This window comes from Chionomys nivalis, chromosome 8 (genome assembly GCF_950005125.1).
Source record: "Chionomys nivalis chromosome 8, mChiNiv1.1, whole genome shotgun sequence".
Taxonomy (NCBI): Eukaryota; Metazoa; Chordata; class Mammalia; order Rodentia; family Cricetidae; genus Chionomys; species Chionomys nivalis.
This window is the reverse complement of record NC_080093.1, coordinates 32,966,587-32,983,556: the sequence shown is the minus strand read 5'-3', so window position 1 is coordinate 32,983,556 and position 16,970 is coordinate 32,966,587. Positions and strand designations below refer to the sequence as shown.

Genomic DNA, 16,970 nt, shown 5'->3' with positions numbered 1-16,970 from the left:
TCTGAGATTTTCACAGAAGATGCTTCTTCTCCCACCTATTTCAATGTCTAAAGCTGGACATTGTAATATGTAATGATTCATAGTAATGATTCAGCTGCAGTTTATTAAAATGAAAATAATAAAAATTTAAACAGTGGCTAGCAACAGTTGGGATGTGCTTTTTAGTTAATAATTATTTAATTGATGTTGTGGTATTGAGGATTGAGCCTAGGGTTGAAAGACAAGCACTCTGCTACTGAGTGACATCCCTATTCCTACCCCCTCCAGGGTCTCATTATATAGGTTACCTGGAACTTGCCCTGTAGACTATGGCTTTGAACTCTCTGAGGTACACCTGCCTCTGTCTCCAAACTAAAGGAAGATTTAAGGTGTGTGCCAACACACCAGGCCCATTAGCTGTCTTTTACTTTTTAATATAAGACAGGATCTCACTAAATTGCCTAGGTTGGCTTTGAATTCATTCTGTAGCTGAGGCTAGCCCTGAATTTGAAGTCTTCCTGCTTCAGCCTTCAGAGTAGCTGGTATTATGGGCCTGCTCCATCAGGCCTGGCTGCCACGTATAATTCGCTGAGAGACTTTTACAGGACTGGGTTATTCCTGAAAGGCAGCAATGGCCACCACTTTAGAAGTTCTAAGATGAATGAATGGTTGCATCAGGACCCTTTTCTGAAACGGAGTTTCTCTGGCATCTCCTGTAAGGTCCTTTGTAAAGCTAGGGGCTTCTTTTTTTTTTTTTCACCACTATACTAACGAGGATAGGGGCTTCTTTTGAAGATATTTTTCAGACAGTGAACGCTAATGGAAAAAAAATCCTCACAGAAGGAAAAGGCTTGGGAATTGGATCGAGAAAGGCACATTAGGGGGATTTCGGAGGTGGGTGCCCTGATCATGCCAAATTACTAAAAAGGTATGGCCACTGGGTGACCTTTTCCATGAGAAACCAAGTGGATCAACTGTACTCCTTTGGAAAAACAGCCCCGGTATGGTAGGCAAGTATTGACGCTGGTGAAATCCATGAGGAGTAGAGGGTAATGTAACGACGGTCTCCTAATCGGACAAGTGCAACTGCAAACCTGGAAATGAGACGTGTCACAGACACTTGGACAGGGTCGGTGGAGTGCTCCACGCTGGAGGGTGTCGAAGGCTAAGAAAGAAAACCCAGGTCTTCAACATCTTTTTTTTTTTTTTTCTTCACTTAGAAAAGAGTACCTGGCTACTGCAAGGCCTGGGGGACGGGTGCTGTGTGTGTAGAATACATGGAAAGACTAAAGAAACAGCTCAGATGGAGGTTCCTGCAGAGACTCGGAGTTTGGGGGGAGTTGGGGTGAGGGGGATTGTACTGGATTTCATTTTATATGTAGCTCAGGCTGGACTGGAACTCACACTTCTCCCATCTTAGCCCACCCCCCCAGCTGCTGAGATAACAGATAGTAGTTATCATGCTAGACTAGAGATCCAGATTTAATGTGGAGTGCTGTTTCCTTAGAGGCAGGAGGCAGGTTTGCAGTGCCGGTGTAGACAGAAGACAGACAGCCCTGGTGGAGAGCAGACAGGGAACTTAGAAAAGGCTCCAAAATGATGGAGCTGGAGAGTTTCGTTTGTTTTGGGGGGCACATTTCCACACAATAAAATTGCAGATCTTAAGCAAGGTGGTGATGGTGCATGCCTTTAGCCCCAGCACTCAGGAGGCAGAAGCAGGTGGATTTCTGAGTCCAGCAACCCCCTTCCCGAGAGAGAGAGAGAGAGAGAGAGAGAGAGAGAGAGAGAGAGAGAGAGAGAGAGAGAAGAGAGAAAAGAGGAGAAGAGGAGAGAAGAGAGAAGAGAGAGATATCTTAGCATGGAATGTCTCCTTTTGCATAATCCCTTTCCCAGATTCAGTTTTTGTTTGTTTGTTTTTGTTTTTAAAGTTTGGATGCAGGATCTCTTTCTTTACTTAGTCCAGACTGATGTCAAACGTAGGGATCCTTTAGCCTCTGCCAGGGTGTGGGAATTACAAATTTGGGTCACTTTATGCGGTCCCAAATTCAGTTTATTTGTGATTCCCCCCATTTATTATCTATTTACTTATTTTAAGACAGGGTCTCTATAACTAAATGACCAGGAACTCATGTGGCCTAGACTGGCCTTGAGCTTGTAGTGGCTTTTCTGCTTCAGCCTTTCAAGTGCTGAGATGACAGACCTGAGCCACCATGCAAGGCCAGATTCAGTTTTTACATGAATTTGGCCAGGCAGATTCGTATGCTTGCAAAGTTCTAAACAAAGCTGCTTCAAAGGCAAAAGCTATCTACACGTACGGCGAGAAGCAATGAAGGCTAGAGCTAAATGAGCTGGTGGCACATTTATCTGTCTGGAGTCAGGTGGTAGAAATCCTGAGAACAAATAAACAGGGGTGTAGGAGGCAGGTGGGAGGCAGAAAGCCCCCGCCTTTTGGGGCGCTTGAGCCTCATACACTGAGGGTCTTTATTTGACATAAACATAGCACTGACTTTTCTTAGACTTTCAATCTCGTGTCTCACTCTTACGGGAGGGTGGGGGTGGGGTGAGGGGAAAAAAACGGCTGCCAGTCCCTCTTATCCAATGGGCCTCCCTGGGGGGTAGCGGTGAGCGAAGTCGACCACACAGGGTGGTCTGCACCTCCTCCAGCAATGGGTGCCACTCAGCTCAATTCCTTGGAGCAAGAGGCTAAGAGGGAGCTCGTGCTGGTGCTCAGTACAGGACTGTGATTTGTAGCAATTTTGCAGGAACGCTGTTCCGTGCAGCTGGTGCAAGCTTACACACAGAGGCCCGCTGGATGGAGTTGGGGGACAGTGGGCGTGGCCACGCCGCGTAGCGTCCTCTCCCGCCCACGCACTCCTCGGAAGGTTCTGAAAAGTATCCAAAAGTCCTGCGCGAGGCGCGCCAAAAGAAAAAAAAAAGGTACAACTCCCCACCCACTTCTCGGGCTTCTTCATTTGGACTGTACGTCCATCTGCCGTGCACCCGCCTCCAGGACTCCTTCTAGGGCGCTACGCAGCTTGTTGGGTGGATCCGCGAGCAGGGGACGAAGCTCGATGCCTAACGACGACTCATTCAGCAAGCCCTCTACACCGACGGAGGTCCCGCACGCTCCGGGGGCCCCGCCGCAGGGCAAAGCCGGCGGCTACAGCAAAGCGGCCGGGGCGATGGCGGGAGCGGCCGGAGGCTCCGGCGCGGGGGGCAGCGGAGGCGCCTCGGGCTCCGGGCCGTCGGGCCTGGGTTCTGGAAACAAGAAGTCCCCGAGGCTGCCCAAGTGCGCTCGCTGCAGGAACCACGGCTATGCGTCGCCGCTCAAGGGCCACAAGCGCTTCTGTATGTGGCGGGACTGCCAGTGCAAGAAGTGCAGCTTGATTGCGGAGCGACAGCGCGTGATGGCCGCGCAGGTGAGTGCGGGCTCCGGGGAACGGGGGGGGGGGGCGTCAGCTCGCGCAGGACCACCGACGGCCTCGCGCTTTCAGACGGCCGGCCGCAGCTTCCAGACGCCGGAGGTGGGGGCGGTGGAGGGTCGGGGACCCTACCGACCGAGGAGGTTCTCTCTGCTTGAGTCCCGTGAATTTCCGGGGCTCCCGGCGGCGATGCCGGGTTCGGGCCGCGCACACGCACCCTCGCCCTGGGGGCTGGGTGGAACTCCGTTCAGAGTTTTCTCCATTCTGACCCCGTCTTCCATCAGAATTTCGGAGTTCCCCATTCACTTGGTCCCAGAGTCGCGAGTTTCCTGGACTCAGACGACCCCGGGACCGCGCCCTCCGACCGGGGATGTTGGGGCGTCCGTGCGGACTTCCCGAGATTGAGGCATTGCTAGCAAACTGGCGGGGGTTTGCCCTACTTGGAAGGAGACAGCTTTGAAATCCATTTCCAAGCTGGAAGTTGTGGTGTTCGCCCCTCTGGGAGGATTCCCCATGACCCCGAACCTCATGTTACACAGAGTAGCGGGATTCGCTCTTCTGGTTCCCTAACTTGGCGTCCCGCTAAAGAAGCTACCCCAGTAGGTGGAAGGGAGGCGCACGGACCAGTTTCACCCTGGCGGCGCGGGAATGCGGTGCTCCCGGGATTTTCTGGAAAAGCCCTTGGGGTGGGCGGGAGCGGAGCGTGTTCGCGCCTCAGTTGGCGCACTTTCCGGGTTCACCCCGCGGACCCGGGCAAGCGCCTCAGCCATTTTGAGCGGTTTGAAAATGCTAGCATTTGCAAATGTGTAGTCCCGACCCAAGTTATCCCAGTCCAGATTACTTTGAAAATGTTTTAGTCATGCTTAAAAGTGGAAAAAAAATTTGCAGATGAAGATGCCAGTTTGAAGCTCTGTAATTTTTTTTTTCCAAACAGCGCGAACAGCAGGCTAGTAATTTAGCATCTTGACGGAAATAGTTAAATGTCGGTATCCTAAAGGATTTTTAGAAGACAATAACATACATTCTTTTCCCCAAATGTTGTTTCATCTTAAGGCAGGTTATTTAAAATGAAAAGATACCAAAGAAATTTCTGCTAAAGACAACTACTTTTGGTTAAGAACATCTTTTGAAAGTGATGCAGATGAAAAGGTTGAACGAACCTTAAAGAGTATACTCTCCTATGAGCGTCATATTTTTAAAAATATGTCTTAAATTATATATAGTTTGGCTTCACGTATTGTGAAGTTAAAAAAATAGTTTTCTTTAGTTTCTTAAAAAATATTTTAGCTTAGTCTGTAATGAATGAAAAGAATATGCTCTATATCACATTGAAAAGCATCACAATGAGATTATAAATCATAAGAACCACTAAATTATACTTGTAGGTAAAAATGGTTGGATTATGTATTTAGCGTGAAGACTATGGCTGGAAGGAGTTTCCTCAAAGGAATAAAATATTTTAATGGAGACATTAATTTTGAATCACTTTGGTAGGGGGGCTAATTTAAGGTTGCTAAACGTCGAGTTAAAAACAAAAAAGCAATTGCAAATTTCTTACAGAATGGGGTATTAGGACTTCCCACACCAGGAATATGGTGCTGTGAAAGACAAATTCTTAAAAATCCGGATAATAATTGGGTTTCACTCACTTGTAAATAATTTGAAATAGCTATTAAACGTAGATTGAAAATAATTGCATCCTCAATCAGTTGCTATCTCCTTCCCTGTTTGAATAAGCATTTCCTAACCGAGAAGGTTTTTGAAATGGTATGGTTCCTGGCAGAGCTAACCTGTGCATTTGGGGTGTGCCAGGGCATGGGGTTGGTGTAGGTGTGTTTTGATAAACTGCAGAGGTCTGCAGGGGCCGCAGATTCTTGTCCAAGCCATCACTGCTCTACTTCTAAGTCTCTTGACTAATGTAAAAAACAACAAAAAAATAAAATAAGAAAGTCCACCGAAAACCTAGGCAAGCTTATTTAGTTTTGAATAACTGCTTTTTTTTAAGGTCTCAAATTCAAAATTAAAGCTTCCATTGATTATGAGCCAAACTTCCACACTGATCAGTTAAGTTTGGATGTTAGTTTTTTTTTTTTTTAATACATTGATTATAGTGTGGATTGTAAAAATTTGGGGTACAGGGTACAGGTGTGAAAGGCAGAGGACAATTTTGTGTAGTTAGGTCTTCCTTTCCACCTTCCCCCCTTTTTTTCTTCCCGAAACAGGGTTTCTCTGTAGCTTTGGAGCATGTCTTGCAACGAGCTCTTGTAGACCAGGCTGGCCTCAAACTCACAGAAATCCACCTGCCTCTGCCTCCTTAGTGCTGGAATTAAAGGCGTGCGCCACCACTGCCTTGCCCTTGTTCCCATCTTTGATGAGGGCTGTGGGACTTGAACTTGGGACCACAGATTTACTGCAGGAACTCTTACCCACTGAGCCATGCCTCTAGCCTATTTATTTATTTATTTATTTATTTATTTATTTATTTTTAAGTTCTGTACACTGAGCCTGGGGATTTGTACCTGAAGCAAGTACCCCTGAGCTACATTTCCAGCCTGTAGAATTGGGCTTTTGAGTTACTATTTTGATTTCCCCTTTCCTCTTTACTTTAGGCCCTGAGGTATTGGTACTTTACCTTCTGTTACCACATCACTAGTCAGTTTTCAGCGAAAGTCTTTTGTTTTTGTTACATATATAGTAAACAGTACACTTTTTCCCCCCTTAAGCCTTTTTGGAACCAAACTTTAACAAATGTTATTTAAAAGACAAGTTGAAAAAGGATGATACAGAGTTTAGTAAATACATGGCGGTTCTTTTTCCAATTCTAGCTTGCCCTCCTGCGGGAATCACCTCAGGTCTCTGCCTCCTCCAGGACACCAGGCACCAGATTCCAGCCCCCTTCTCCCCTCGCTCCAACCTGCCTTGGGAAGCAGGGCTGTTCTGGGCTACTTCACCAGTCCCTGGCTTTCCTGCCCATCCTCCTCCTTCCAGATTGTTCTGTCTTTCAGGTGTTCTCAAACCCTGCTCACTCTATTTATCATTCATAGCTCTGCTAGGACTCTTCTTGTCCTTGTCGGATGTTTACGTTTTGAAGGTGTTTGGTCTTTTCCCAGATAGGGTCTTGCTGTGTTGCCTTGCCTCAAACTCCTGCTCCTCCTCCTTCACCTTTTTGCTGGGATCACTGGCCTATGCCACAACACCTAACTGCATTTTAACAGTGTTTTGATTAGATTTTTTTTTTTCTGTAGGCTTTCTGTGTATGTCTCACGTCTCACGGTGTCCAGCACATTTGCTCTTTATGTTGCTTGCTTGTTTGCTTCCCTGCATTTACTCCTAAGTGGTGAGGAACTTGGGTCTAAGCTGACCTCACTGTACAAGTGGCCTTTAACCTGCCTGTTAAATGAAGGGGCGAATGGTCTATCTCCCTTCTAACTGATCAGGGCTTTTTCTTGGTGCTGACTCCACTCTACAGTTTTTCTAGCTTGGCATTATGTTCATTACCTAGTGTCGTGGGGTTTCTGTTGCTGCAGTGAAACACCACAACCAAAAAGCAAGTTTATTTGGTTTACACCTCCACATGGGAGTTCACTGTTGAAGGAAGCGAGGAGGACTGGGACTCAAGCAGGGCAGGAACCTGGAGGCAGGAGGTGATGAAGAAGCCATGGAGGGGTGCTGCTTCCTGGCTTGTTTCCTAGTGCTTGCTCAGTCTGCTTTCTTAGAGAACCCAGGACCACCTACCCAGGAGAGGCCCCATTGACAATGGACTGGGCCCTCCCACATCAATCATTAATTAAAGAAATACCCTGCAGGCTTGCCTATTGCTCAGTCTTACTGAGGCATTTTCTCAATTGGAGTTCCTTCTGTTTAAGTGACTCTAGATTGTGTCAAATTGACATAAAACCAGCCAGCACATCTAGGGAGTCAGGCGACTGGAGAAGGCCAAAATGAGAGCTGCTTCTACCTTCCTCACAGATGTGGAGAACCACAATAGGTTAGCACAACTTGGCAACGGTGTTTGCTTTGCTGGAGGGTGACTCGCTGCCCTGTGCTTCCAGGTGGCCCTGAGAAGACAGCAGGCCCAGGAAGAAGAACTGGGCATCAGCCACCCCATCCCGCTGCCCAGTGCAGCTGAGCTGCTTGTTAAGAGAGAGAATAATGCCAGCAACCCATGCCTGATGGCTGAGACCAGCAGCTCTGCCCAGCCTCCGCCAGCCACTACTCCCACCTCTGCTGCCTCAGGTAACTTGGGGGCTTGGATTTACTTGGTATAAAGGGGAAAAGGAGGGTGGTAGCTGCATAAACAATCTCAGGGCCCTCCTGAGTGCCACGTGGCGTTCTCTGCCTCTGCTGCTTTGCCTTTGGCTGCTTCCCAAGATGCCCGTGGCTTCTAAAAGCAAAGTGTAAACAGCGTTGACTTGCTGTTCATCAGTATCAAGAGTTGTAATCAGAGAACACCGGGGAGAAGTGAGATGGTTCATGTATCTTCTGCGTCCATTATGGGGTCCTCCTGAGCGGGAACTCGGAGTCCTTGTTTCCTGGGACTGGACATCTCTTCCTCTAGCAGGGACTACATCCCCTAGGGGAAAGTGTCTGAAAAGGCACATTCTAGATTTCACATTTGAACAATGAGAAGGAACATGGGAGGCACGCATGTGCCGAGTGCCTTCCAGGGGTTGTAAGTACGCGAATCCATCTCTCTTCTTCCTCAAGTCACTGTGAGGCAGGGATAGTAATTCTTTGGAACAGGCTTGATAGCTGAGGTAGGAGCTAACTGACTGGCCAAATTGATTGAACTAGGAAGTCTAAATCAAATCAGTTCCTGTGCCTTCAGAATTCAGTATTCTCTCTCAGCGCCAAAGAATCAAGTAGGCGAGTGCTCACTACAGAAGCCTCCAGCCACGTGTGGTTTAAAACTGTTCTCCTGAAATACAATGAGAACATTTGGTTTCTCCAGTGCACTGGCCACGTAGACACATTCACACATATTAGATACAGAAACACCTACACACATTCAGTAGCCACATATGGCCCAGGGCGGCTGCAACAAATAATGTACTTCTGTCCTTCAAATAGTTGCTAGTGCGGTTTGAGAGCACTTGCTACTTTTCCAGAGGACTCAAGTGCAGTTCCCTGTCAGTTCACTATTACCTGTGACTCCAGCTCCAGGAGATTCAATACCCCTTTCTGATGTCCATGGGCATCTACACATGTGGCATTTACACACACATGCACACACACACACACTCACTCACATAATAAATAAAAAAAAGTAAAAAAGTTGATGTTGGGTGTTGGTTTGGAATGTGGGGGGTACTTTTTTTCTCTCTCTTTTTTTTGTTGCTTATTCTCTTTTTATTTCTTTATTTATTAAAGATTTCTGCCTCCTCCCCACCACCACCTCCCATTTCCCTCCCCTTCCTCCAATCAAGTCCCCCTCCCTCGTCAGCCCAAAGAGCAATAAGGGTTCCCTGCCCTGTGGGAAGTCCAAGGACCACCCACCTCCATCCCGGTCTAGTAAGGTGAGCATCCAAACTGCCTAGGCTATGTGGGGGGTACTTAAGAAACCTGCTAGTGTTCTTTTGAGTTCAGAAGTTTCTGACAACTCAGTAAGAAGTACCCCCGTGTCGGTGGGGCATAGGTTTCAAAAACTAGGTGAATGCTTGAAACTGAAGACAGTACTGAACCACAGACACAGGTACATATATACACACAAGTATACACACATACAGACAAGGCACACGAGCACATACAGGTACACATACAACCACATATTCAAGCACATATATAGGCACACATGGATAGGCATATGTACATATACACATACACACAAATATACACATGCGCACAAGGAACAAATCCATATACATGTAAACAAATAAACACATATGTACTCATATACCATATATATAAAAAGAAACTCATATGCCCATGTACACATTCATACACACATACTCACAACACATAGACACATTCACATAGTGAATATACTCTTAGATACAGAAACACTTATACACACATGCAGACACAAACATGATAACACAGGGACACACTTGTACATTTACATGTGTTCACACAGGCACATACACACATGCACATTCATATGCCCACAAACACGTACTATGCTTTCCTGTGTCTACACATTCGTGACAAAGTTTTTTTTTTTTTTTTTTTGGTTTTTCGAGACAGGGTTTCTCTGTAGCTTTGGTGCCCGTCCCGGAACTAGCTCTTGTAGACCAGGCTGGCCTCGAACTCCCAGAGATTCACCTGCCTCTGCCTCCCGAGTGCTGGGATTAAAGGCGTGCGCCACCACCGCCCGGCTCGTGACAAAGTTTAATTTGTAAATTAGGTATTAGTAACTGCCAGTAACTGGGGTAATTGTAACAACATATTTAGAATAAAATTATTTAACATTTTTGGTTTATTTTTGCAATTTTCCACTTAATACTTCTGGACCATTCTTGATCCTCCGGTAAGTGAAATCCCAGCAAAGGAAACTTTGGGTAAGGGGGAGGCTACTGTTTATACTGAGAGTTCCGGCATATGTTTAGGGTCTGCTATGCCTCCATGAAGTCCAACCTTGCACTGTGTACCGCCTTAATCAAGCTTTCATGAATCACTGTTTGCTGGGCTTAACCACCAGGATAGCATTACTCAGCCCCATGTCAGTAGCTGTGCAACTCTAGACAAGTTACTCAGGTATGCTGGGCTTCCTGTTTCCCCCTCTCAAAAAAATGAGAGCATTCCTGGGGGGGCGAGTGCTCCCCTGAGTCCTGCCTCTAAAGGATGAGATAAGCGTGCCTCCAAGAAGCAGGTATGTGTGTCTGTTTCTGTCACTGTAGATCGTTGAATTAACAAAGGAAAAGGTACCAGTGTCCTAATTTATGGTGATGGGATTACATCCCAAGGAGTGAAGGGCATAGGAGATACAGTAATGCGTTTATCCCTGAGCTACTGAGGCTACAGTTTAGACTGTGTGTTGTCTGGCAACTGTGAGGGGAGACTCTGATTCTGTTTAGAGTTGTGGGATAATCACACTGTGTATCAGTACCCTAGGAAAAGACAGTCCACATCTGATTTTCTATACGAAGGGTATTGTTTTCTGCCAGTTTTGGCACCAAAATTTAAAAAATAAAAATAAAAAGGCAAACCAAAAAAGTATTTTTCATTGGATTGGATGCTCATAGTACATACTTACAATAGTTTCCAAACTTGGCTCTTCATAGGAGCAGGGAAGTTCTGGCAAGGAATGTCCAAGTGGTGGTGGGATTTACAGAGAGGAGTCTCAGGGGTGCAGAAGAGGGATCAAGGTCAAGGAGGACCCCAACCCGATTCCTGTTTAACCTGAGGAGCTGACAAACCTCAGGCTCCTCTTGGCATCTTGAAGCATCAAGCAAAGGGAAGGGGGGGTGGGCATTTGGGCCAGTCTGTGCTGTGCTCATTCACTGGGGACCAAGGGGGGACCAGCTTGGTCTGGAGGCTCACTCTGCCTTCCCGGGGAGACAGACTCCCCACCAGCCAGCTCAGCTCTGCCTACAGGAACTGCAATAGTCTCCTTCACAGAACTGACCGTGAGATGTCTGCTTTGCAACTGATGGCTTCTGAACCAAGTCGGGATACAAGCATCAGGGAACTGGAGATGGGAGTAGAATTAAACTACCGTATTGAGAGGGAGGAGAGAGAATAACAAGATAGAGGCTTGAAGCTTTTAGGCAGCACATGGAAATCAACCTCTTAGGTAGCTTGCTACCAGCAAATACGTAGCGTATATTTCAGAGATTCATTTGAAGTAACATTACCTCAGGCAGGCAAGTATTAGGTAGTGGTCTGGTGAGATGGCTTAATGGTTAAAATGGCGTGCTGTGCAAGCCTGAGGACCCAAGTTCTAGAATCCATAGGGGAAGGAGAGAATTGATTCTTTTTTTTTTTTTTTTTTTTTTTTCTTTTGAGACAGGTTTTCTCTGTAGCTTTGGTGCCTGTCCTGGAACTAGCTCTTGTAGACCTGGCTGGCCTCAAACTCACAGAGATCCATCTGTCTCTGTCTCCCGAGTTCTGGGATTAAAGGTGTGCGCCACCACTGCCCGGTGAGAATTGATTCTTTAGTGTTGACGTCTGACTCCACACATGACCTGTAGCATACATGTACTTAGAACCAAACACACACACTCTAAATTAAATTGAACAAAATTTAAATATCAAATATTTATCATAGCGTATAAAGCACTCAGAGGAGGCCAGGGAGATGGCACACTGTGCTTGCTTGAGGACCTGTGTTCAGATCCCTAGCACCCATGGGAAAATCCTGTGTGATAGTTACTCAGTGCTGTGAAAGAGACAGGTGGATCACTGGAGTTTCCTGATCAGCTAGCCTAGCTAAAACAGAAAGTTCCAAGTTCAGTAAGAGACCTCTAGAGGGGATGGAGAGATGGTTCAGTGGTCAGGAGTACTCGCTGCTCTTAGAGAAGATGAGGGTTCAGTTTCCAATACCCACATGGTGGCTCTTAATCCTCTGTATCTTCAGTACCAGAGGATCTGATTCCCGCTTTTGACCTCTGCGGGCACTGTGAACAAACATGGTGTATATCCATCTCTGCAAGCAAAACACCCATGCACATGAACTGCTCAGATAGTGGACATACACACATACAAACAGGCAAAAACACTTGTAAATGTAAAAATAAATCTTTCAAAAATAAAATGTAGAGTGGCAGAGGAAGACACCTTACACCAGCCTCTGGCTTTCATACACAAACATACACACACATTAGCCTCTGACTTACACACACCAGTCTTTGACTTATACACACATACACATCAGTCTCTGTTTTACACACACAAGCATACAAACACACCAGCCTCTGATTTACACACACATTACATACTAGCCTCTCTGACTTACACATTCACACACCAGCCTCTTGCTTACACACACACACACACACACACACACACACACACGACAAGCCTTTGACTTAAATACATGAACACAAACACATTAGCCTCTGGCTTACAAACACAAATAGTCATAGACACACACACACCAGTGTCTGGCTTACATACACACACAATCATAGACACACACACCAGCCTCTGGCTTACATATACACACAGTCATAGACACACACCAGCCTCTGGCTTACACAAACACACACACATACACACCATCCTCTGACATGCATGCATACACACACACCCCGCCTCTGGCTTATACACAAACATACACATCAACCTAGGGCTTACACAAGCACACACACACACACACGCCTCTGGCTTACACACACATACAAACACATGCACACACCAGCCTCTGGCTTACATACACACCAGCTTCTGGCTTACATACACACACACACACACACCAGCCTCTGACTTATACACAAACATATACACGCATCAGCCTAGGGCTTACACAAGCACACACACACACACAAAAGCCTCTGGTTTACACACACATGCACATACCAGCCTCTGGCTTACACACACATCAGCCTCTGGCTTATACACACACACACACACACTGAAAAAAATGTCTTCAGTGAAAGGTCATTGCTCTTTGAGTCCAGCCTGAAGTTCCCACATATCATTTCAATAAAACTGTCTGCATGTAGCTGGGCGGTGGTGGCGCATGCCTTAATCCCAGCACTTGTGCGGCAGAGGCAGGTAGATCTCTGTGAGTTAGAGACCAGCCTGGTCTACAAAGTGAGTTCCAGGACAGTCAGGACTGTTACATAGAGAAACCCTGTCTTAAAAAAAAAACCATAAATAAATAAATAAACTTGCTGTATGTAAAAGTTTCTGACCCTTATTATATACAAGAGTATAATGCTTAAACACGACCTTTTCACTTAATACAGCTTGGAATTCTTTTTTTTTTTTTTTTTTTTGGTTTTTCGAGACAGGGTTTCTCTGTAGCTTTGGAGTCTGTCCTGGAACTAGCTCTTGTAGACCAGGCTGGCCTCGAACTCCCAGAAATCCGCCTGCCTCTGCCTCCCGAGTGCTGGGATTAAAGGCGTGCACCACCACCGCCCAGCCCAGCTTGGAATTCTTAAATAGCTATTTTATTTGAAATTATGTATATATGTAGATACACACATGTGTATACACAAATACATAACACACACACACACACACACACACACACACATGGGTGGGGGTACATATGAGTGCAGAAATTCATAGAGGCCTGGAAGCATCAGGTCCCCCTCACCGCCAAGGTGGAGTCACAGGCAGTTGTGAACTGCCTGATATGGGAGCTAAATGCTGACCCTCCCTCTGCAAGAGCATCTGTGCTCTTAACCACTGAGCATCTCTCCATCCTGGCTTGGGATTCTTAATTGCATAGTCGTTATACAGATGTGGGAGGGCAGAGTGGGAAGTGACTTAGTGATTTAACAACCAACAGAAGTGGTAGGCATGGTGCTGGCTGGCATAGTAAAATATGCCAGCCTGGCTCCCTAGGGACCTGGAATTAAACGCTTGCTGTCTCGTGTTTTCATGGCCTCTCACTTGGTAAAATGAAGTGGACTTTTTTTTGTCCTTGACTCTCAGTTATCATCTTTTGGCCCCTTAAGATGTCAAATGTAAGAGAGCTCGAGAATTACTGTCAAGACCATTAGCTGAGTTTTCAGAACACTTCAAAGGAAATTGGTTTACCAGGCTAAGCTTCTATGAGGAACTGAGGCCTACATCAGGTCAGGGCATACATCAGGAGATGATCTCCGCAGTTTGTCAAGGACTGGCTAGGACTAACCACCGGTTGCATGAGGTGGACCTCATGTCTGTCAGATTCTATTCTTGCTATTTTGGGTGGGGATTCGTGTAAAAATAGCTTTTTGAATAAATTCCGTTTGTTATTGGTTCTTATGTCAGCAGGCACATCACTGATCAGCACATAGCTCCTTCCCAGTTTGGAGGGCACCTTGGGAAAGAACAGTTTTTTGAGGGGCTTTAAAGGACAGTGACTTAAAATAGCAATTACAACATTTTTTTTCCTGTGATTTCATCTTTGAAATTTTAGGGTAAATTGAGTTTTTTTCTATAAGTTTTCAGCCAGTGCTGCCCATCAGTGTCATCCATGGGTAGTATCTTACCCTCTGCATTCCCTGAGTCCTGCCCAGCTCTGTTTCTGTGTCCATGGATAGCGTTTTACCCACGGTGTTCCCTGAGCCCTGCTCCTCTCCTTGGCTGCACAGCTGTCAGATGAAGGGCGCATTGTAGAGCACTGGCTTCTGCATGCATGGCCTTTGTGAGGACCTGAATGTTATCTCCCCTGGGCTCTCCCTTCTGGAGCACCCTGGACTTCCATCCACACACATCCCCACCCTCCCCCAGATCAAGCTCCACCCTACTGTCTGGGCCTCTCCCAACTCCTGCTTGTGTGGAGCCCAGTGGCCCGGATTCACTTTTTTTTTCCCAGCTGGGTCTGTGTCTAACGTAGAAAGGACCCTTCTGCACATCTCTTCAGCAGCAAGCGCTCTGACGTGAACTGTGGCCGTGTGGAGATAGAATGACCTGCACATATTTTTCCAGAAAGAGCTTGTGATTTAGCAAGTAAAGATACTGGATTATTTGTGCTTTTTTTCTTTCTTTAGAAAAATAGGCTTTTTTTTTTTTTTTTTTTAAGAGCAGTTTTAGGTTTGCCCCAAGATGGAGAGGATGGCCTAGGGATTTTCAGATCTCCTTTGGTCCATCACAGGCATGGGCTTCCCCAACATAGCTAACTCCCCTGTGAAAGTAGCAGGCTCGTTAGTGAACCTGTACTGTGACATTCCCATCACCCATGACGCATGTTCAGATCCACTCACGGTGCCATACATTCTGTGGGTTTCAACAGATCTGTATCCACCACTACATTCTTTTACAGAGTGTCTTTTCATTGTTAACTCCCTCTCTGGGGTCATAGAAATTGATAATCCCATTTCAGTTTTTATCTGCAGTTTCTCACCTATGAAAGGAGGCAGCCGTCTCATTCAGACGGCTATCACAGTAACTCAGGCAGACTGATGGGAAGCTCATCTGGAGATTTGGATAAGTTGGGCGTTCTATGGTTAAGGACCAGTCTCAGTTGAAAATAGAATCGGAAACGATGTTAAGTACTTAAAAGCCTTTAGATAAGAATATTATTAAGTTTTACTTTCAGAGTCAAAAGGATTCCAAACTTTCCAACAGAACAAAGCGCCTTGTGGGGGCAATGGTTGAGAGGCTGAGTGAAAGAAAACATTAGCTGGTGCTGCCCATCTTGTGCCCTGTGGTAAGCGGGCTTGGTGGCTTTTGTTCAGGGCCAGTTTGTTTCCCTGTGTATCTGACAACTGTATTGGCCTCCTGGGAATTGTCTGGCTAGTATTTTAGTAGTTACAACTGTAACCTACAGTGGTGGTAGCCTTTCATTTTGCCTTTGCCTGGAAAGAATGTTTAAAGTTATGAAACGTTTAAATACAGAACTAAGGTCACAAGCAAGTTGTATGACACCTTATAAAGCACATAAGAATTTTAACTGCTTCATACCTGTCTGAAAAAAAACAAAAAACAAAAAAGCTCAAGACTACAGCCAAGGATTGCATCCACTCATTTGATCAGTAAACCTTTTCAGGATGAATCAGTAAGTGGAGGTCATGTTTTAAAACATGAGTGATCATGGACTCACCTATAGACATGAGGGTAAAACACTAATTTCCAGTGTGTATTTTCCATAGAATTTAAAATTTTCTTAAATAGTTGAAAATTTAGGACTGGTGAGATGGCTTTTCAGGTAAAGGCACACGCTGCCAAGCCTGATGACCTGAGTTCAATCCCCGGAACCCACATGTGTGAAGAGCGTGTGTGTGTGTGTGTGTGTGTGTGTGTGTGTGTGTGTAGGCCAGAGGTCTACATCAGGTGTCTTCCTCAGTCACTTTCCACCTTGGGCTTGAAGACCTGAAGCTCCCTGTTTGGCTAGATTGACGGGTGAGAGTCTCAGGATCTGCCTCCCCTACCTGTTCCCAGCACTGGGGTTGCGAAAGTGCATTGCCACACTCAGCTTGTACTTGGCTGCTGTGTGTGTAGACTCAGATGCTCATGCTTTTCCAACAAACACGTTACCAATTTCTAGTCTTCATTTCTGTTACCGTAATTTAAAAGAATACCCCTGATCAAAAGCAACTTATGGGAGAAAGGGTTTATAATTCCAGGTTATAGCCCATTTGTGCAAGGAAGCCACAGTGTCAGGAGCTTGAGACAGATGGTTGCATCAGATCCCCAGCCGAGAACAGAGAGAACAGATGCACACATGCTTGCTTGCTTGCGCTCAGCGTAATTCCTCTACCCCCCCACCCCCATTTCTCCACTCTCGCACATCAGGACTCCTTGTCTAGGGAATGGCGCTGTCCAAACTGGACTGGGTCTTCCCACATCACTTAATTTAAATGAGACAATCTCTTGCAGGTATTACCACTTGCCAACTATTGCAGACAATCCTTCATTAAAATTCTCTTCCCAGGTGATTGTCAAGGTGACAATTAAAGCTAAATGTCATATCAGTTGAGCTATCTTTCTAGCCCCTCAGATTAATTTCTTAATTGATTAAGAAAAGTATCATGT

The 16,970-nt window shown here is 46.0% G+C and overlaps 1 protein-coding gene across 1 annotated transcript in view; it reads left to right on the top strand.

Annotated features, from left to right (window-relative positions):
* The first annotated feature begins 3,050 nt into the window (after positions 1-3,050).
* Positions 3,051-16,970, top strand: part of Dmrt1 (doublesex and mab-3 related transcription factor 1) — an 86,161-nt gene continuing 72,241 nt past the window's right edge. The window contains exons 1-2 of the mRNA XM_057779876.1: positions 3,051-3,398; positions 7,454-7,637. Of these exons, the coding sequence (XP_057635859.1) occupies positions 3,051-3,398; positions 7,454-7,637 (532 nt within the window). The remainder of the gene's footprint in view (positions 3,399-7,453; positions 7,638-16,970) is intronic.